Below are 21,239 nucleotides of genomic sequence, written 5' to 3'. Positions count from 1 at the left end.
ACTTTTTGGAGACAACACCAAAAGCACAAGCAACAAAAGAAAAAATCAACAAGTGGGACTACTTGAAGTAGCTAAGAAGCTACTTTACATCATAAAAAAAAAAAAAAAAATCAACACAATGAAAAGGCAACCTACCGAATGGGAAGGAGTATTTGCAAACCATACCTCAGATAAGGAGTACGTATCGAAAATATATAAAGAACACACAAGCTCAACAACAAAAACACATAATTGAAAAATTGGCAGAGAAACTGAATACACATTTTTCCAAAGAAGACATCCAAATGGCCAACAGTTACATGCAAATATGTTCAACATTATTAATCATCAGGGCAATGCAAATCAAAACCACAATGAGATGTATCTCACACCTATTAGAATGGCTGTCATCAAGAGAACGAGAGATAAATGTTGAGGACGTAGAAGAAAAAAGAACCATTATACACTATTGGTGGAACTGTAAATTGGTGCGGGCACTAAAGAAAGCAGTATAGAGGTTCTTTAAAAAATTAAAAATACAAACGCCATATAATCCAGCAACCTTACTTCTGGTATATATATATATATCCAAAGGAAATAAAAACAGAATATTAAAAAGACATCTGCAATCTGTTATTAAAGAATTATTCACAATAGCCAATATATGGAAACAACCTAAGTATCCATCAACAGATGAATGAATAAAGACAATATAGTATACACATACTGCACGCGCACACACACACACACACACACACACACACACACACACACACACAATGGAATATTATTCAGCCACGAGGAAGAAGGTAATCCTGCCATTTGGGACATGGATGGAAGCTGAAGGCATTATGCTTAGTGAGATTAGCCAGATGGAGAAAGATATGTATTATTTATCATTTAAATGTAGAATCTAAAAAAGCCACCTCATAGGAACCAAGGGGCATGGGTGGCTCAATCAGTTAAGCATCCGACTCTTGATTCTGGCTCATCATGATCTTGTGGTTTGTGAGTTCAAGCCCCGAGTCAGGCTCCACATGGTCAGCATGGAGCCTGCTTGGGATTCTCTCTCCCTTTCTCTGCCTCTCCTCAGCTCACACGCACATGCAGCTTGCTCTCCCTGTCTCAAAATAAACTTAAAAAAAAAAAAAAAAGAGACTGTGGTTACCAAAGGGTGTGGGGGTGGGGGAAAGAGGTGTTGGGGAGATGTTGTTTAAGGTATAAACTTGCAACTAGAAAATAAGTTCTGGATATATAATGCACAATGCAGTGACTATAATCAATAATGTTGTATTATTTACCTCAAGATTGTTAAAAGATCTTAAATGGTCTCAAAAAAAGAAGAAATGATAATTATGTGATGTAAGAGAGGTGTTAGCTTCAACTACAATGGTAATCATATTGCAACTGTATAAATGTATCAAATCAATAGGTTGAATAAACTTACACAATGTTGTAGGTAAATTATATCCCAATTAAAAATATATATATTCAATAAATTTTTTGTACAAATTATTTACTGATATTAAGAGTACCATTTTTAAGAACCCCATTGTAGAAATAAATCCCAATGGGTATAATTCTCTATAATATTCTTAGGAAGAAGGCAATTGCTAGTAATTAATGTAAGATTTATCTAACGTCTGAACTCATGGAACTGTGTGGTGTAGCAGAGAGGACTTTATTTGGGGACATCAGTATACCCACTAAAAAGACACCAATCACCATCAGAAAGCAAGAAACCATTGGATGAAGATACGCCCTGGTTCTGTAACTTTATCACAATTACTTCCTCATATCCACAATTTACTATTTATATGCTTATTTATTACGGACCTCTGGTGCACAGAATTAATCGTAATCCTTCGTTAATGATACCCTGTTAGTATTCCACGCATGTCTGGTCTATTATTTTGATAATATAATTAACACCAATGAAACTACCACCCAAAATAAAATTGTGTCTTAGTAATAACCTATAAAAATAATAGTTCCCAAGCCCCTCCCCCTTGCCATCTCCCTCACTCTTCTCTACCTCAGGTGCCCATTCAATCCTTCATTTTTCGTGTGCCGTTCACTGCCTTAAAATCAACTGATAGCCTCACTCTGTTATTACCAAAGATGTACAAAGACTAAAAACTTACTTTAGGGGAACTAATCTGATATGTAAATCAATTTTATAATCTTATAATTTCTAGAGAAGTATGAAAAAGGCCTTTATGTGTTTATTTTCCAAGATGTTTAGCATAACGCTACTTATTTGAGCATTTTTATCCATAAACACTGCCACTAAAAGCATACCAGAAAACTGATAGCCATGAAAGAATATATTCTCTAAGAATAAAACAACAGGCATATAAAAAGCACATGTATTAAATATCTCTACATAGACAAGCCTCCTAAACACACAAAAAGTCAAAGCAGCAATTTAAAAAAGGAAAGGAGGCAGGATGCTTAACAACTTCTTTGCCAAAAGGGTAAAGAACAAGTGGGCAACATAAAACAGGCACAAGTAGATCTGGAATCACTCAGCCAAAGGCAAATAACACTTCAGGTCAACAGCACAAAGAAAACCATTGCTTCTAACAATACACTGAGTAAATGATGTAGATTTTGGTGACACAATGTCAGCAGTATATGAGCTGAAGTTCTGTTTAGTGTACTGTCCCTAAAATAAGGGAAGTTGTCACAGTTTTAAGAATAATGGACTAGGTTTGATGATGCCAGGGTGGCTCAGTCAGTTAAGCATCTGATTCTTGATTTTGGCTCAGGTCATGACCTCATGGTTCCAGGGATCAAGCCCTGCATCAGATTCTGCATGGTCAGTGTAAGAGCCTGCTTGAGATTCTCTCTCTCTCTCTCTCTCTCTCTCTCTCTCCCTGTATCTCTACCCTGCCCCTGCTTGTTTGTGTGCATTCATACATGAGCTCTCCCTCTCAAAAATAAATAAATAAATATGGGGATAAAAAGAATAATGGACCTAAGTTAGCTAGAAACTCAAGTGATGAACAAAGAATTTATCTACTATTCATAATGAATTCTTAAGTAAAATAATGGTAAAATCAATAAATAGTACAATCTCACAAATGGAAATAAAATTACATTAAACAATACTTTTATCAGACAGTAAAGGACGTTTTAAAACTCTTCAAAATCCTTGACACATATTTTTAAATTTTTTTTAATGTTTATTTCTGAGAGAGAGAGAGAGAGAGAGAGAGAGAGCGAGCGAGCAAGGGAGCGAGCACAAGTCGTGGAGGGGCAGAGAGAGGGAGACACAGATTCTGAAGCAGGCTCCAGGGTCTGAGCTGTGAGCACAGAGGCCAACGCAGGTCTCGAACTCATGAGCTGTGAGATCATGACCTGAGCCAAAGTTGGACGCTTAACCGACTGAGCCACCCAAGTGCCCCTTTGACACATTTTTTAAAGACATCAAGATCTACATCTATTGTTAAATATTGTTGATACCTTATTTAATTCTTCTTTGGTGAGAGACGCTAGTAGAGTCTTCCTGAATCTTCCTTCTTTGTACTTCTGAGTGATAAAGGTTTTTCTCTTTTCTACGGGTGAGTCCATGTGTAATTCTTCATCTTTTTGAAGATTACCAGCCCAAAAGTCATTTGCTCTTTTGTTTCCAATGACAATAAAGAGCTGAATTGTTAAAAAGTTATAAAACAGTATCAGTTGATAAAATGTATTTGAATCTGTAAAAACCTGACTCACAAATTAAAATACAACTTAGTATAAAATATGCAAAAACACATGAAAAACCCAAATCTTTCAGGAAGATGGAATGTGAAAGCAGATATTATTTCTATTTTAAATACAGCCTCATTGCTTTTAATAACAGTACAAGATTAGCTAGGAAAGAAACTGCAAGCAACCAAATTGCAGCAAAAGCATTATTATTTTTTGAAGCTCACATAGAGACAGATTCATTTAAAATGGCTGAGTAGGTGGGTTAATGTGGTCGAGAGTGGTACTAAAATCCAAGAAGAAAATGGAAATGGGAGACAGAAAGTCAGATGAGCGCAGTTAATGACAGAGCATGGCCAAGAGAAAGAAAAGAAAATTCTGCCAAATGTTTTCATTCACTTTTCTAATATTTTATCCATGCTGGGTTAAAAAGAAAGAAAGAAAATTTTGGCTTAGAAATAAAAAAGCTGTCAAGCCTTTAAAAGTAGGTGTTACTATTAGATTCCTTGTACTTTTTATTTTTAAAGTAACTATCTCATTTAAGAAGCATTCTAAAAGTTGGAGTCGAAAGCTACCACCAGCAGACTATAAGCCATTTTTACAGTGTGGTGAGAACATTCTTGCAGAGCTCCTAAAGTAACTCATGCCACTCCACTGCTCGATACTACCGGACCCCTGCTAACTACCACCACAGTTAAGTCAGACTTACCTCAATGAGTTCATTGCTCCAAATGCTGGCATCCATTTTCAGACTTCTAACCTTGGAATCTTTTGGTCCTAAAGATCTATGTTGTCCTGAAGTCAAAACACAATTGTACTTCTATTTTAATTTGTATGTAAATGTATTTTATTTTTTTCAAAATGTCTATGTGTACATGTATATATGCTTTCAACTGAAAACACACCAATATCTACTTTCTTTCATGCCAACAGCATTAAGAGTAGTGGTGATAATTATACAGAAAACCCAACCACGATAAGGATAAAAGTAATCATCTTCATCACTACCTTGTGGTGGTATAAAACTACAGTTTTAAAACTATGTATATATCTGTACGCTTATATATGTGTGCATGTTTATGACGTGGCAATTCACTATCAATTACAGGTTACCAAAACCTTTTATGACAGGTGTGTTTAAATCACTTGTATGTGAACACAGATATCCTAAAAACAACAACAACAACAACAACAACAACTAGGTGTGTGGTCATAAAGGTCTTGGAGAAAACATCCTAAACTTTACTTTCCATCTCTACCAGGTACTGTGCTGGTCCTGGGAATTCAAAAGATGTATAGGAGTTGATATGTTCTCCACAGGCCTATAAATAGTAATTACAGTAGAGTATAAGGGCAAGACCAGAGTTGAGTACAGGTTTCATTGAGAGAATATGGAGGAAGAGCACTACCTTAGCTCAAGCAAAGACTGAGACAGTTGCTGCAAGCCCTTAGTACTTTTTGTATATTACATATTACAACTCTAATAAACATATGTCTAAAAATCTTCAATGGATTCTTTATTCTATACTTATGCCTGACAGAGAATAAGAACTCAGCATTCTACTCTCATCGACTCAATTATCCTGTATAAATCATCATTACTGGGCACCTAGGAATGTGTCAGATGCTTTCCAGGCTGAGAAGGAACAAAGGTATTTAAGACACTGTCTTTATCTTAAGGATTGTGTGCCTCTGAGCATGAAAGCTCACACCTCTCTCTACATTAGGAAAGAGGTTCCTTTCCTCCTTTTGTTAAAATGGAAACTACTCAGAGCACAAGCTTCTAAAATCCCAAGGGTAGAAAGATGCATAGGTTTGCATTTATGAAGATGATCTAAAGGTAACACAGAAAAAAGTCAAGCTCAGAAAACATGCAGAAGAACTGGCAGGAACCCCTGGAGTAGTGAAGGCAAGAAATGACACAAACCGAGGTGACGCAGCAGGAGGAGAAACCAAAGGGAGCACACGTGTAGAGATCCTTAGATGATAAAAACGGATGGAACTTGGTGGGCTTTAAGGAAAGGGGAAGGGTCAGGAGGCTCTCACAGGCTTTAGGCTTGACTGCAGGGTAGACAGTATTGCCTCTGACCAAGATGTGGAATATATGAGCATGCTCAGTGTTACGTAATGAGTCGGGCAGCAATGACAGATCCATTTTTTTAAATGTTTATTTATTTGAGAGAGAGAGAGCATGAGCGAGGGAGGGGCAGAGCCAGAGGGAGACAGAGGATCCGAAGCAGGCTCCACACTGAGAGTGAGATCATGACTGGGCCATCCACGTGCCCTAAGAGATCCATTTTTAATGTGCTGTTTTTGAGCTATCCTGAGCAAATCCAAGAAGAGACTCCAGTAGGTAGACCTAAGGGTATGGTGTTCAACAGAGTGAGAATCGCCCACTTACGAGTGAGTGCTGAATTTAAATGATAAATAACATCTTCAGGAACATCAGAGTGAAAGACAATTGAAGATGTAACTGAAAGGAACACCTTTATCTTTGGAGCAGGCAAAGGAAAAGTAACGTGAAAAAAGGATAACCAGAGAATTAAGAACACACTAAGAGAAGATGGTATTCTGGAAGTTAAGGGAGGAGGGAAAGTCAGAGAGACACAGTGGTCAAATACTGCAGTGTCTAACACTGCCAAGGTGACAATAAATAGAGGAACTGACCACACACAAACTGAGAGAGAAAATGCATTAATAAACATGGTGAGAATATTTTTACTGGACTACAGAGAAAAGAAAACTGATTACAGGATGAATAAAAAGCAGGAAGTGAAAGAAATGAAGAAAATCTGTGCAGAATTCTACTCTTGAAAGTTACCCTGTCTATGAAGGGGAAAAGAGACAGAAAATGATACAAAGGAATGGAATGTTTTCCGGAAGCCAGTGTCAACAGTACAGACTTGCCTAACTCTATATGCAGAAACAAAAGAAACCATGGTTGCATCATTACAGAGAGGGAATAAGTGATGAGGTGAGGATCCTAAGGAGAGAAGAAGCAGCGGACATAAGTAGAAAGAATATCCTTGAACAAGACAGAAGCTCTCTTCCAATAAGCCTAGAGAACAAAAAAGGTTGGGGAAAAAATACAAAGTAGAGGGGGGATAGCTGATGCTTCTTCTTATTGCTATTGATGTTAATTACATCCTGACAAAATCTTAGCGTGCTAAGAAATGTGGAAGCACAGAGTCTCAAAAAGTACTAAGGGCTTACAGCAACTGTCCCAGTCTTTGCTTGAGCTAAGGTAGCACTCTTCTTACATTTTCTTTCGCTGAAACCTGTACTCAACTCTGATCATGCCCTTATCATACTCTACTGAAATTACTATTTATAGATCTGTGGAGAACATAACAACTCTTACACATCTTTTGAATTCCCAGGACCAGAACAGTACCTGGTAGAGCTGGAAAGTAAAGTTTAGGATGTGGCTAACTTTTCCAAGACCTCTATGACCACACACCTAAGCTGTGTGTTAGGTGTTCACAACTGTGAACCCCCAAATACACTGAGCTCTCAGACTGTCTGTAAGTTCTAATGTCACAATAGGATAACCATAGTACCGTTTCCTCTCATAAACCTCAATACTCTTTGGAAATGCTTCTATATAAAAACTCTCATTAAAAGAGACACCAGATGTGGTATACCAAGTTTAGAGCTCAGAATGACCTTGATGTGAAATATACATCCTAAAAAATATAACTGAGGGAAAGATGGGCAAATCACACAAAGATGCACATGTGTTCAGGGTACATTCTGAAACACACTCACCTTAAAATCTAAAAATGTCAACACTGTCTTTATAAATTCCACACATGGTCCAGTAGGCGCACAAAATGATTACATGCTTAAAAATCAATTTCTACATCTAAGTCATGCATAAGAGAAGTTTGGAATGAGAAGATATTTCTAAATTTAATTTAAATGTAATAAGCTTTCTCTGTTTTTCTTTTTCCACAACTGTTAGCTGAAACACATTACATAGGACAATAAAGAGCATTCGGTGCCAATCTGCCACCCAACAGTGATGAGCATAACTTATCACTAATTACCTGCACACTTCTTACAGATGACAACACAGAGATTGATGGATGCCCAGTCAGGATCCGGGGCTTTGCAATCTGCACAGCTCCTGTTGGACTCATTGAACCAAATCTTCTCAGCTACTTCATAATCGGAGAGAGTTTCTGCTATCGATTGCTGCACAGCTTCAATCCACTCTTGTTTCTCTTTTTCAGACTCGGCTGTAAAGCTGCAACAATTAATGTTTCTGCATTATCGATCTCCCTTGTAAAGGCCAATTAAGCAGTATGTTCAGTTTGCATATTCATTTCACTCACAAATTAAACAGCAGCTGAAAAATATGCCTTCCAGGCAGCTGAATAGTCTTTTCTGTTAAAAATCATCTAATTTAAAAATCTACTTTTTTTTTTCCTTTAACATCCCACATTGCTTATGAATCTGTTTACATATCTCAAACCAAAATGAACATGCACATTTTTCTGACCAGGATGTAAAAATTACCTTGTTAGGTCAAGAGCTTAACTTAAGAGGCCATGTTTCCTAAGCAGTGGTTATATAATAATCAATGAGAAACTGGCAGAGTTTCAGTGTTTCAGGACTATTGGATTATTTTGCCAGGAAACTGTTCCATGATAGTCTGAAACTAAATTATCAAAAACACCCACCAGAAATTTTGATTTTTTTCAGTCTTAAAAATAGATTTTCTTTTTTAATTAGAAGAACATCCAGATGGCTTTAAGAAACTGAGAAATCAAAAAAGTTTTAAATGATTACTATTCTAACAGAATTCTAACTCATTTTTAGTCATGTTCTGATTTATCCTAATTCTTAGTGTTTATTGGATACCTGAGTAAAAGGACAAAACAGTAAACACAGGCTCACTTTAAGAAATATTTGCTGAGTACCTACGATGTGCCACAAAACGGGCTACAGGGCTCCAAACTCAGTCAATGACCTGCAAAATGTTCCACGTTAAAATTTTCTGTTCTGAAGATGAAAATGTTTTGAAATATAATGAAAACAACAGACTACTAACACAGTGCAAATAATCCATAAGGAAACTCAGTAGACTACATGGATATTTTTTTGAAGCACTTTCTGTTTCCATCATCAGTGTAATATTCATAAACTTCTTAGGTGGTTTCTACTTTATTACATAGAGGTTGGTCACAGCCAATAGTTGCTGGTACACAGATTCTAAAATCCTTGGAATGTCCTGAGTAATAAGTGCCTTTTATAGGCTTGTGAGATCATTTGTCGTTGGAGACATAAATAGCTTCAGGATGGGAGCTGGTCAGGAGAAAGACCAAGGCAAGACCAAGAAGTGAGTAGGGACTTGGACCTTTCAGCCCAAACCGACTGGGAGAGGTGCTCGCAATTAAGTTAATCACCGAAGACGAAGGATTCAATCAATCATTCCTACAGAATGAAACCCCAATAATAACCCCTGAACAACAGAGTTCAGATGGGCTGGTGAACACAGTGAAGTGCTGAGAGGGTGGTGTGCCCAGGAAGGATGGAAGCTCTGCCATACTAACCCCCTGTACCCTGCCCTGTGCAGCTCTCCCATTTGGAAGTCCCTGAGGTGCACTGTTTATAAGCAACTAGTAATAATAACTACACTGCCTCTTGAGTTCTGTGAGCCATCCTAGCAAATTACTGAATCTGGCGCAGCAGGGGTCATGGGAGTCCAGATTATGGCCAAGATGGAAAGAAGCGTGGCTTAGTGGAGGGGCCCATCTCTTGTGACGAGTGTGAAGTCAGGGCAGCTCTGTGGGATTGAGCCCTCAACGCGTGGGGTCTAATGTTCAATCCTAGTAGCTGCTGTGAGAACAGTACTGAATTGTAGGACAACCACTTGGTATTTGGAGAAGTGGTTGGTGTGAGGAAAAACCCCACCACATATTTTGTGTCTTCTAGAAGTACTATGAGTAAAAACAGTTCACACAATGTCTACATTTTCAGTTGAGGCTTGAATCTGCATATGTGAAAATGAAGTTTGTTATTCTTTAGGTGATTATTTTTTCCTCAAAATTTGAGCCAGTAGACAAATTCTGACAGATAAAATGAGTACTCGACATGGAGTATTTTTGAAGTTGCTAAGTAATCGCTAGTCCTTCAAAGGCCTCTGACAATTGCTTCTGACCTGCAAACTACCCTGTGATATGCTGATTATTTGTGACAAATGAATTAATGTGGTTGAGCTCACAGACACTGACTTATGCCTTTTCTGTGTACTAAAGCTATGGAATCATTATAGATTATTAAAACATATTAGGAACTTGTTATTCCTGTCTTATGAAGCAATTACAGGAATACCATAAACAAATATATAATGAAATGTTAAAATATCTGATCAATAAGGGGTGCCTCGGTGGCTCAGTTAAGCATCTGACTCTTGATTTCGGCTCAGGTAATGGTCTAAGTGTTCGTGGGATTGAGCCCCATTTTGGGCTCTGCACTGAGTGTGGAGCCTGTTTGGGAGTCTCTCCCTCCCTCCTTCTGCTTTTCCCCGATGCACGCTCGCCCGTGCACTCTCTCTCAAAATAAACATTATGTATATATATTTGATCAATAAGTGCTATGAGATCCACCACCATTATTTTAAGCAAGAGTTCCTTTTAGGAAATCATCATGGAGCAAATTGTAATCAGAGATTGATTTTAAAAGAGGATTGCATTTGAGTAGGCTAAAAGAAGGTAAATAAAAATACAGCTTAAAAGCAATATAATATTATTTCTTTATTCCTTCAAAATGTGAAGGAATTTTTCATATATTGTTGATAAAAATTAATATACTTATCAAGCCTACTAAGAAAAAAGGTATTCAGAAAAGACTCAAATCTCATGAAATTAGTATCTTTGTAGGTTGTGTGATAATTCAGGTCACTTTTACAAGGTGTTTTTATATACTGGCTAACAAATTAGACAATAATGGAAAAGAACCAACATGATTTTATTAAGTGATCTATAAGGAATAAAACCACCACTAGCCATGTCAAAGTAGATCACCCAAGCTTTCTTGGGATAATACAAACAAAAACGTTTAAGTATAACTTACCTAAAACTCCTGTAGGGAGTGATTATTTCAAAAGACTGTTTTACAGTTCGGACCACTTGCTTTACATTTGCAACATTCATAGGAATTATGGTAATACCAAGTCCACTCCTAAAATCCTAGTTGGGAGAAAAACATTAACACATTATAAAGGAACAAAATTATGGATTTGGAAAGTACCACTATATTCCTTAAAATCCAATAAATCCTACTAAATTTTACTACACATATATATGTAGAATTAAATAAATCATTAAAGATGGAATGACAGTGGTTTTAAGTAGGCACTCTAAATACATGATAACCCAGTGCCATTCTAAGCTGGATAGTTGGGCTACGGATCAAAGATGGGCTTCTTTCACATAAAACGTTAAGCTGTCCAGGACACAGATCTTGAACTACACATGCTTGCTTTTAAAAGTTAGCCACTTTTTCATCTTTATCCTTTCAGAAAGGGAAACTAAGAGTTAACTAGTCCTTACCACATGCCTAGCAATTTTCTACTAGGGGAGTCAAATGGCACTCTGAGGTTGGTATAATTAGTATTTATAAAAAAGAAGGGGAAGCCAAGGCCCAAAGAGATTAATGTCACATGTAGGGTGCAGCTAGCTGGACATGGTAGAAAGGGACTGAAACTCAAGCTGCCTGATTGGTCTTTCTTTGCTTTACTATGCGATGTTACCTGTGCTCTGTCACATTTTCTCCTTTACTCTCACACAAAAGCATTACTTATTTTACAATTTTATCTCATTTCCAATATTTTATTACTTTCCTCCTCCTTCAATTAAATTCTTAAGCTCCTTTAATACTATTTTGGTATGAAAACTCTCATCTGTTCAATACCTACAGCTACTGTGTTCACTTTGTCTCACCAAAACTAGAAACTGTGCAAAAGTTTACAAAGTCTTCCTTCTAAAAGCATTAAAGTTTGAAATATTATCAAATCATAGGGTTTTGGAATTTGACTTATCACATTATCTCAACACTTTAAAAATATAATTATTCTCTACCTCAAAAGATTAGTTATCTATGTGAACAGGTTCAGATTAAATGTGCTCCGAATTCCTAAATTAAACCTGACTAGAAAAAGTAGCCATACTAAAGAAAAACTAAAATATATATATATGTTTATTTGTGTGTGTATATACATATTAAAATATATATCTTATATATAAAATATATACATCTAATATATATATCTAATATATCTAATATCCAATATTAGATATATACATCTGTATATATAACCTATACAGAGAAGGCCTGTGATATATTTTTTTTCTATTATTTTGCAACACTTAGTGTGTCTGTGCATCTGTGAGAGATATATATATATGATGTATATATGTATGAGATATATAGATAGATATATAGATATAGATATAGATATAGATATAGATATAGATATAGATATAGATATAGACATAGATATAGATATAGATAGATATAGATATAAATATAGATATAGATACATCTCACAGGCCTTCTCTGTATAGGTTAAAAATACTATTTTCCCATCTTCCTTGCAAGCTAGGAGGGTAATATGTCTTAGTTTGGATCAATAAAATATAAACAATTCCTGAGATGGGGCTGGGGGGACAAATCTTGGAAGAAGACAGACTTTTACCCCACACCATTCCATCTTTCGTTGAAAATACATCTAGAAGCACAGAAGCCATCTTAGGACATTAGAATCCTTGAGAGGAAAAGCGTGAGGACAAATTCCTGTACCTGAGGATGCCAGGGTGAGAAAAAAGTAGGAAGACCTTGTTCCTTGGGGGCATCAGCTCTCTGCTGCCTATACCAAGAGATTTGTTAAAACAAACAAATCCCTATCTTGGCAATCCTTGGGGTTTTTGCCATTTGATACTAATGCAATCCTGACTGATAAAATAAGGGAAATAAAATAATTTTATAACAAATTGCCCCCACTTGTAAAAGTATCCAGAGTTTTCATTCATCAATTGCAGAAAAGCCTCTCTACATTTTTTTTAAATGTGCAAGTGTTTAGTTAGAATAAGGAAATGACTCATTCATAAAACATATCAACTTGATTTTTTTTTTTTCTGATGAAAGTACAAATAGCTTACTCTATTAGGAAAAAACAAGTCAGAAATTGAATCAGTGATATAAAAGAAGATGCACAGACACGCTAAGTGTTGCAAAATAATTACAAAAATATACTTCCACTTCGTAAACTCATTTAAAAATCAGTACCTAATGTGATCTATATGGACAAGGGGAATCCAACTTTTCCAATCTGTTCTATTTTAATAAGTTTCAGCATATAGGTTCAAGGTTATAATTAAAAAAAAAAAAAATTCTCAATTGTCCATACCAATTCTCCGGCTAGATAATGTAACTGTTGAAGAAACTCCCAAGGCAAGTGATTGAAAATTCAAAATCTCTTTTATAAATGAAGAAATAAAGTAGGGGTAACAAGGTAAGATTTTTTCATTACTGAAGTATAGTGGACGTACAACGTTACATTAGTTCCAGGCACGCACACACAGTGATTCCACCTCTCTGTAAGTTGTGTTCTGCTCACCACAAGCGTAGCTACCATCTTTCAGACAAGGTAGGATATTTTTAAAACATCTTTCTGGTGGCCCAACTTGATAGGAGTAACTCTAGAACAGACTGCATGTCCTTCAAACAATTCTCCATAATGAAGAACTGACAAGAGCTGGATACGCCAAGTTATATTCTCTGATGAGGGCCTGGCTTGCAGGTACTGTGTGTTACTAAGGGCAGAGATACATACTCAAACCTTCAGACTAGCAGATGGCAAAACTGACCATGTTTTATGGAAACTGATGAGCCTCATCTAGGCTCCAGCTTGGATTGGTGGCCCCTCATTTCTACAAGCAAGGTGTGAAATGTCTATATCCATAAAACTGCAATTTCTGTTAAAATAAGAGAGGGTCAGCTCTAGACCCCAAATCTCCCAAGCAAGGCAAAGATGAGTTTTTAGGCTGGGTAAAAACTGTGACCCATTTATCAGCTGCTGGCCATGGCCATATGGTTTTGAGTAATTAGAGTGTCCACTGAACTCACCGACACAAATGGACTGTAAAATGTACAGCAGAGTAACAAAATAAATGTCAGTGCTCTTGAGAGCTATTAAATATGAAACAACTGTTTTTCTTATTAAAAATATTTGTAAACTATAAGCCCCTTTTCAGTCTATATTTAGAACGTATCTAATCCCTCAACACTCATCAAAACTACCCATGTTGATCTCTCCCTACGGCCCTGAGATTCTGATCCACTGAATTAGAAAGCAGAGCTTAAGAATCTTCAGTCAAAAAGCAAAACTACAGCCCTATGACTCTCATATGCAGCCAATGTTGAGAAAACTGAATTGGACAGCAGAACCAGCTGTAGAATCTAGACAGGATGAGTCTGCAATAGGTAAATATCAGGATATCAACAGTTCCCTCTGCCTTCCGTAGAGAAGAGGAAAAAAAATGCAATGATTATACAAAAATCATTTGAAATCATTATGACTACTGGTTAAAAATACCAGAACACAGTGACACATTGGTTTTTCAAGATCCTAGGTGTCCTGGGTAACCACCCCTGTGCTAATGTCTAGAGGATTCAGATTAATGTCTGAAGAATCAGACTTCATTAAGCATATACAGTACACTCCATAATTGGTTTAACATCTATTTGTGTAGTGCTCTGAAGCCTACTGAAAGCCATGAACCCTCATTTGATCTTGTAAATTATTCTGTGAAAAAGGCAGAGCAGATATAGCCATTTTTAAAATGGGAAAATTCGTCCTGGCAAAACAGCATTTAGGAAGTACTCAGTGAATGCCAGAAATCATGCTAAGTCCTGAGTCTGCACAAGAGCATAAGACAGGGTACCTACCTTTTGGAAGCTTATAGTCTAAGGAGGAAATGAGAAAGAATTGTAACAAGTGCATGGCTATAAACACTGAATCCAGCCAATCTCTGAAAAGAGCGTTATGTTCATATGTGAGTTTCCAAAGGAGGTGAACCTTGACGAAATAAATGACAAAACCTAGACCAGCATGATCATGTATACCTCTCCGGCTTCAGTTCACTCATTTGCAAAATGTAGCAGTACTACACTTCATCAGTATGGTGAGGATGAAATCAATATGCTGAAAATGCTTAAAAGAACCCCAGGCACGGAGTAAGTGCTACACAGTCTGGTAAGCTACTGTTATATTATATAATTTCTACCTCTTGAATTTGAAACCAACTGACCATATTACCTATGAAAAAGTTAATTACAGGAAAATACACAAATTACTAGCAAACATATATAAATTTTTAAAAATGGGGTAGTGGCTGAGTAGCTCAGTCGGTTAAGCATCTAACTTCAGCTCAGGTCACGGTCTCACAGTTCATGAGTTCAAGCCCCGCATCGGGCTCTGTGCTGAAGCTCAGGGCCTGGAGCCTGCTTCAGATTCTGTCTCCTTCTCACTCTCTGACCCTCCCCAGCTTGTGCTCTGTCTCTGTTTCTGTCTCTCTCTCTCTCTCTCTCTCAAAAAAAAATAAACATTAAAAAAAATGTTAAGGGTTGGGTGGAAGGCAGATATTAAAAAATAAATTACCTATTAGCTACAATTGTCAGCCATATTCTCATGTTGAAAATTAGGTACAAGTCAGGGATAAGTCACACTTTGAACACTTAAAATGCTATAAACTGGATGGGAAAAAACAGGAGCATGAAAATTCAGAAGGTAATATTACTATAGAAAGCATAAAGCTAAAAACAGATTCTGGAGTAAACAATATCTTACGTTTAATTTGTGGTCATAGAATGTGGGATCTCAAAAAGCATGAATCCCACCACCAGTACTACCATAATGATGGCCATGTTTGGCAGAACAGATCTGGATACCTGCAAAGGTGGTCATGACCATGTAGGAGCCATGTGGGTCATGACCACTGGGAGTCAGACCTGGAGGAGAATCCCGGATAAGCCATTTACGGGCCGTATGACTACTACCGAGTTATTTACCTACACTCCAATTTCCTTATTTATAAGGACACAGTAATATCTACCTTATACAGCATTTTAATTAAAACTGAGTGAAATATAAATTTAGGGTCTAATACATCCAGAAAATTTGTGAGTTCTAAATACAGAATTTGTCTTCAATTAAAGTATTTATTTACAGTGACTGAAAGTATTCACACTAATGATTCTATCCTATATACTCAGATTAGAATTAATGGTAAATAAGTTACCAAGATACTGAACTGGGTTATATGTGTGAATCTGTAGCACAAATGTGGTTAAAACTACATTTTAAAACTACACAGTGAAAGAGCAAACTACCAGTTTGATTCCTAAACAGAAAAATTAAAGAAGGGTTTGTTAACCCCAAACTTGCTGAAACCTCAAACCTATATTTGGAGATACTGGATGCCAGGTTTCCATGCCAGAAATTTAAGAACTTGGTGCTTAAACATTTGTTGAAAACAGATGTGGCATTGTATGACACTGGCACCAAATTTCCGGGGAAACACCAGATGCAGAGTTTGGCCAGATACAAAACCCAGAGAATTTGAGGCCACCACCTACACCCTGCTGCTTCTTTCTGTGCCACTCAACCCACAGCCCTATGAGATCGATTTAAATTCTATTAGAGTTTCATTCCCATGCCAGACACCGGAAACATTATGTAGGGGGACGAGGGGGAATGAGTCTCTTGTTATACCCTGATTTGAGAATGTTTAATGAAGTGAATTTATATAGTTAGAACTTCAACGCCACAATTATCATTAAATGGATACACAAACCCACCAAGCAAGACATCTGGTTGTAATGAACTCACTAATACTAACATGATGCTCAAAAAAACTCATCACACACACAAAACATATATATGTGTGTATATATATATATATATATATATATGTATGAATGTATTTATATGGAACTGGCTGTCAGGACAACCTGATAAATGGAAACCAAAACCAACTAACTTAAATTTGCCTTACATCCATTCGCGGAAGTTTCATTCAAACAGCAATACCATGTATATAACTCTACGTATGCTTCAGTGTATGTTCATATTTTATTATCTCATTTAAAATTTTAAATACTGGCCTACATACTATGTCCACATCATTTCAAGATAAATTCACAAAATATTTTCCAGAATACAGAAAACTCTATCAGCTTTGAAATAAAAGTTTAATTATATAAACAAAATCCCTACACAATAAAAAGAATGTAAAGTAAGCCATAGCTCAGAAAAGTGGTTACAGAAAATGACATGATGATTAATGTATTTTTCATACGAAGAGCTTAAATAATCAGAAAAGACAAAAAAAATCCCAATTAAAAAAATCGTGAAAGAAAATCAAGAGACAATTCACAGAAAATAGCTTAAAAACAAAATTTAAAAAGAATGATAAGCTTTGGAGTCAAGAAAACAGCTGTAAAGAACCACGAATTCAACAAGCTTATTCTGCAAAATGTTTACTGGGTATCAGCTACTGGCCTGAAACTCCTGAAGACACAGCAGTGAATAAACAATCACACAATTAATTTGAGAATATAAAAATTATAACACGTTTAAGGTTAAAATGAAACTGTTACCTAATTCATGCAGCTAATAGCATTTTAAATGTGAACAATTCTTTAGAAAAAGGTCATAAAAAGGAAAAGGCTACATACAGAAAGCTACCAGAAATCTCATTTATTTTTTTACCAGTGTGTGCTACCCACACTGGAAGGTCAGATCCTAAACAGTAAGCATCTTCTGGTTTCCTACTGTACCCCCTAGAGCGGCACCCAGAAATGAGGTGTCCAATAAAAACCCATTTTGTAAAATGGATGAATATAGAAACACGGGGAAGTGTGGTATAACCTACACACTCTGAAACACCCAACTCATTTTATACAAAGTTGAAGTAACACTGCAAAAAATTATCATAATTATAATACATTGCAGGCATGTAAAACATAAGCAGAGACAAGGAAGAGAATATTTGTAAAAATTAAACACTGCAGTTGCGAGATGATGTTAAATAAAGGAATGACATGTAATTTATGTGATAACAGCGCCACAGTGTTTTGCAACTGAGTAATTAGGTAGAGAATTTGTGTCTGGTTCTACTTTGCCAAACTCCTCTCTAACAAATGTTTTTACATATCTCTTCATAGTTCTTTTCTACTTTTTACAACCTGGGGGGGGGGGGGAAGGGGGTGGGGGGGTTGTCTCAGAAATAAGATCCCCTAAGGCATTTCTCCTACTCAGTCCAGAACTACTGCAAGTTCCAGCTCCTACAATCTGCTAATGAATGAAAGGGAGAGACAGAGGTAACAGAAAATAATGAACCTCTGAAGGGAGCAACCAGGAAAATGAAAAGTCCATGTTAATTCCATGGAGTTGAGATATGCCAGTGAAGGGTCCATGAGGGGATGGAGACTGGCATGCCCCTTGCCATCATCACACCACGTCTCTTAAAAAAGGCAATAATTATGATAGCCTGTTCTAATAGCTATTTTAACTTAGAAAATTTAAGGTACTGATTCCACAGATTAAGAAAAAGCGAAAGAATTACTGAAAATATATTTGTAGGGATGTTTGACATGGAATCTTAAGGACACGCTTTGGAAGTAGAGAGAAAGCTCTGGAAAGGGTTAAAAATAATCCACAAAATGAGAATACATTTCCAGACAGAGTTCAAGGAATTTATGGGAAATAACAATTTCAAACTGTTTTCCAAACACTGTCCCTTTATGCTGACTTTGCAAATGGAGTTTACTCCACTAGATCATACACTGGCAATAAAAGTCTACGTTAAGAAAAAGGAATTAAATGATATTGTAGGACTCATAAGATGAAAATTGTAATTTCATTTAAAATTTAGATTTTAGCAAAAATAAATACCAGTGCCTACAGTTCAAAACTATGCACAATTAATAACAGTTCTTCAAATTTTCAAAATTCATTACCACTAATACTGATTATCTTAACATTCCACTTAAATGTTGGCACATTTCAAAATGTTCAATGAGAAAAGAGATATACTTCCAGATTAAAGTTAGTAACAAAAAGAAGTATAACAATACCAAGTTGAAGGATGATGAAGTACCCAATGTTGGTTGCAAGCTGTTTTTATACATTTTCCAATTCTAAAAATATCTTGTTCTCTTTACCTAGATGCTTATAACTTTTTAAAGGAAAAAAAAAAAAAAAACCTCAGAAAAGTGTTTCACTGTGTGTAGTTTTGGATCACATGTCACTGAACCACATGGGATGCCTTATACAATGTGGATTCCAACATTCCATCCCCAGAAATTCTAACTCTACAGTCTGGAATGAGACCAGATAGCTGGAATTTTAACACTCAACTTAAATAATGGCCTTAGAGATAGCAAGCCATCTCTCTTCTTTACACGACACCATTTAAACATAAAGACATTAACTTAATTATCTGAACCAATTAGTAGCAGAAGAATGAAAACCCAGAACTGCTACTCTATCTCCTTTGCTCTAAATGAACGTTTCAGCTTCCTTTTAAATAATTCTTCAACATATTCTACCTTTCCACCTCTATCCACTGTTTACTCTCTCTGGAATGGCCTCCTGAGTAAATTATGATAACTATGTATAAATAGAGGCAAGAAAAATAAAAATAGTTCATATGTTAGGGTAGTGTAGGTCAATTTTCCTTGTTTTTTTTTTATTCTATTCATACTGTAAGTTATGTGGGCAATAAATTCACTATTTTAAAAGTTTAAAAATGAAAATAATTTAGCTTTGATGCATGTAATCAAATTAGATCCAATGCAAATTTAGACACATAAGTTCAAAGCTAACACGTCTTACTTTTTATTTTTTATTTTTAATATAGAATTAAAATTGACATATATTAGGTTCAGGTGTAACACTTGTACATTTTTATAAGTAGATTTTTTTTTCCATATTTAAAAAAAAACAAGATTACTTAATGTGTTGTATACTTAAAACTTTCAGAAGGTGCGTTGAAACAATGAACTTTTAGTACTTTTCTTAAATGCAAGCTTTAGTAAAGCCCTCTGCATTCAGGAGAAAGACTCCCCATTTAGCACATCACCCAAGTTCTTCACACAATCTATTCAACCATGTGAAAAAACCAATGGGCAACTTTCTCCAAGAGAGAAAAGGATACACCAGGATGTAAACGCAGATAAAATTGGAAAGGTAAGTGAGGGCCTAAACATAGAAGGCCTTCCTTGATTTGTCCGTCCAGTCTTGAGCCACTTAGTTATTTAAGACTTGACTCAAGATCAGGTCCCTTAATACCCAGCTCTATACATCATGATGCAACTTTTTAAAAATAACATATACACAAGCAACAGTATGCGCTTTTTAAAGGTACATATAAAGACACGTTAATGCATAGAAAAGGAACCGAAATATACATAACTGAAAATAGGTGTATGTCTCAAAAGATGAGGAGGGGGTCCAGCATTAATGCTTTCATTTTTAAGAATATATTCATTACTTGCGTACGTGGAAGTGTTTCTAATCTTGAGACTTCATGAGATGCCTTTTTTGCACTTCTCTGTAACTTCTGCGTGAGACTAATAAAGCACTGGGCTCCCTATCCATCAAAAACGCTGGTACTGTCTAACTTTTCCTCCTGGAAGACAGGACATGTGTCCTCAGCAAGTGCACGCCTTGCAGACTACCTCACCTGGTAGAATGTGTACTGAATGCACACTCTGAACCTTCTAAGCAACTAAGTTTTTCAAAGAAAAAAGCTCAGTCTATTTCTAAAAGGTCATAGGCCAGAAATGGTCTTTTCAACATACACTTTAAAAAAGTTTGGTATAATGGCTAAGACGCTAGACTTAGAGTCATACAGTTCTGGTTTTGTTATGCATGAAGATCTGCAATCCTTACTCAATCCTCATTTTCCTCATCTATAAAACACGGAAGAGAATATCTTCCTCCTATATTTGTGGGCAAGATTAAAAGGAAATGTTTATAAATTAATCAGCACAATCACTGGTACTCACCAGAGGGCAGAGTCATTATTGTGTTTTTTATGCTCAATTGCTAATATTAAAGCAATAATTTCATACAACTTCTTTCTAATAGAGAAAGTTAATAAAACTTTTAAAAAACATCTACTTTAGGAGAATAACATATACCCACACAATCTGGCTAGTGGAAGTGATGAAACTAATATCTGAAGTCCATCAACTCTGTGCAAGTAAAAAATGAATACCTCAATTAATCTGGCAGAGGAACTTCCATACCAATAAATGCAAATTATGCATTTTTAAACTCGATTCCAATGAGAAAAGTTTTAATCATCTTACTTCACAGCCAGAAAATGTTCATATTAAGTTCATACACATTATAAGCTGTACGTCACTATTCTTGAGGAAGATGCTAACTATCCAAGTTATTAATATGCCAACAGTGCTCAATGATGCCTTCCACAGTTAACTGGCTAAGAAATCTTATCCAAAACATATAAGGAATAAGACCGTGC

The 21,239-nt window shown here is 36.1% G+C and overlaps 1 protein-coding gene across 3 annotated transcripts in view; it reads right to left on the bottom strand.

Annotated features, from left to right (window-relative positions):
* Positions 1–21,239, bottom strand: part of ARAP2 (ArfGAP with RhoGAP domain, ankyrin repeat and PH domain 2) — a 213,653-nt gene that overhangs the window by 115,978 nt on the left and 76,436 nt on the right. For all 3 annotated transcript variants that reach the window (XM_042984792.1, XM_042984793.1, XM_042984794.1), the window contains 4 exons: positions 10,756–10,871; positions 7,725–7,924; positions 4,385–4,470; positions 3,448–3,630 (listed from right to left, as the gene is read on the bottom strand). In XM_042984792.1, the coding sequence (XP_042840726.1) occupies positions 3,448–3,630; positions 4,385–4,470; positions 7,725–7,924; positions 10,756–10,871 (585 nt within the window). The remainder of the gene's footprint in view (positions 1–3,447; positions 3,631–4,384; positions 4,471–7,724; positions 7,925–10,755; positions 10,872–21,239) is intronic.

This window comes from Panthera tigris, chromosome B1, assembly GCF_018350195.1.
Source record: "Panthera tigris isolate Pti1 chromosome B1, P.tigris_Pti1_mat1.1, whole genome shotgun sequence".
Classification (NCBI taxonomy): domain Eukaryota; kingdom Metazoa; phylum Chordata; class Mammalia; order Carnivora; family Felidae; genus Panthera; species Panthera tigris.
The sequence above is the reverse complement of the archived record's forward strand: the minus strand, read 5'-3'. Positions and strand labels throughout refer to the sequence as shown.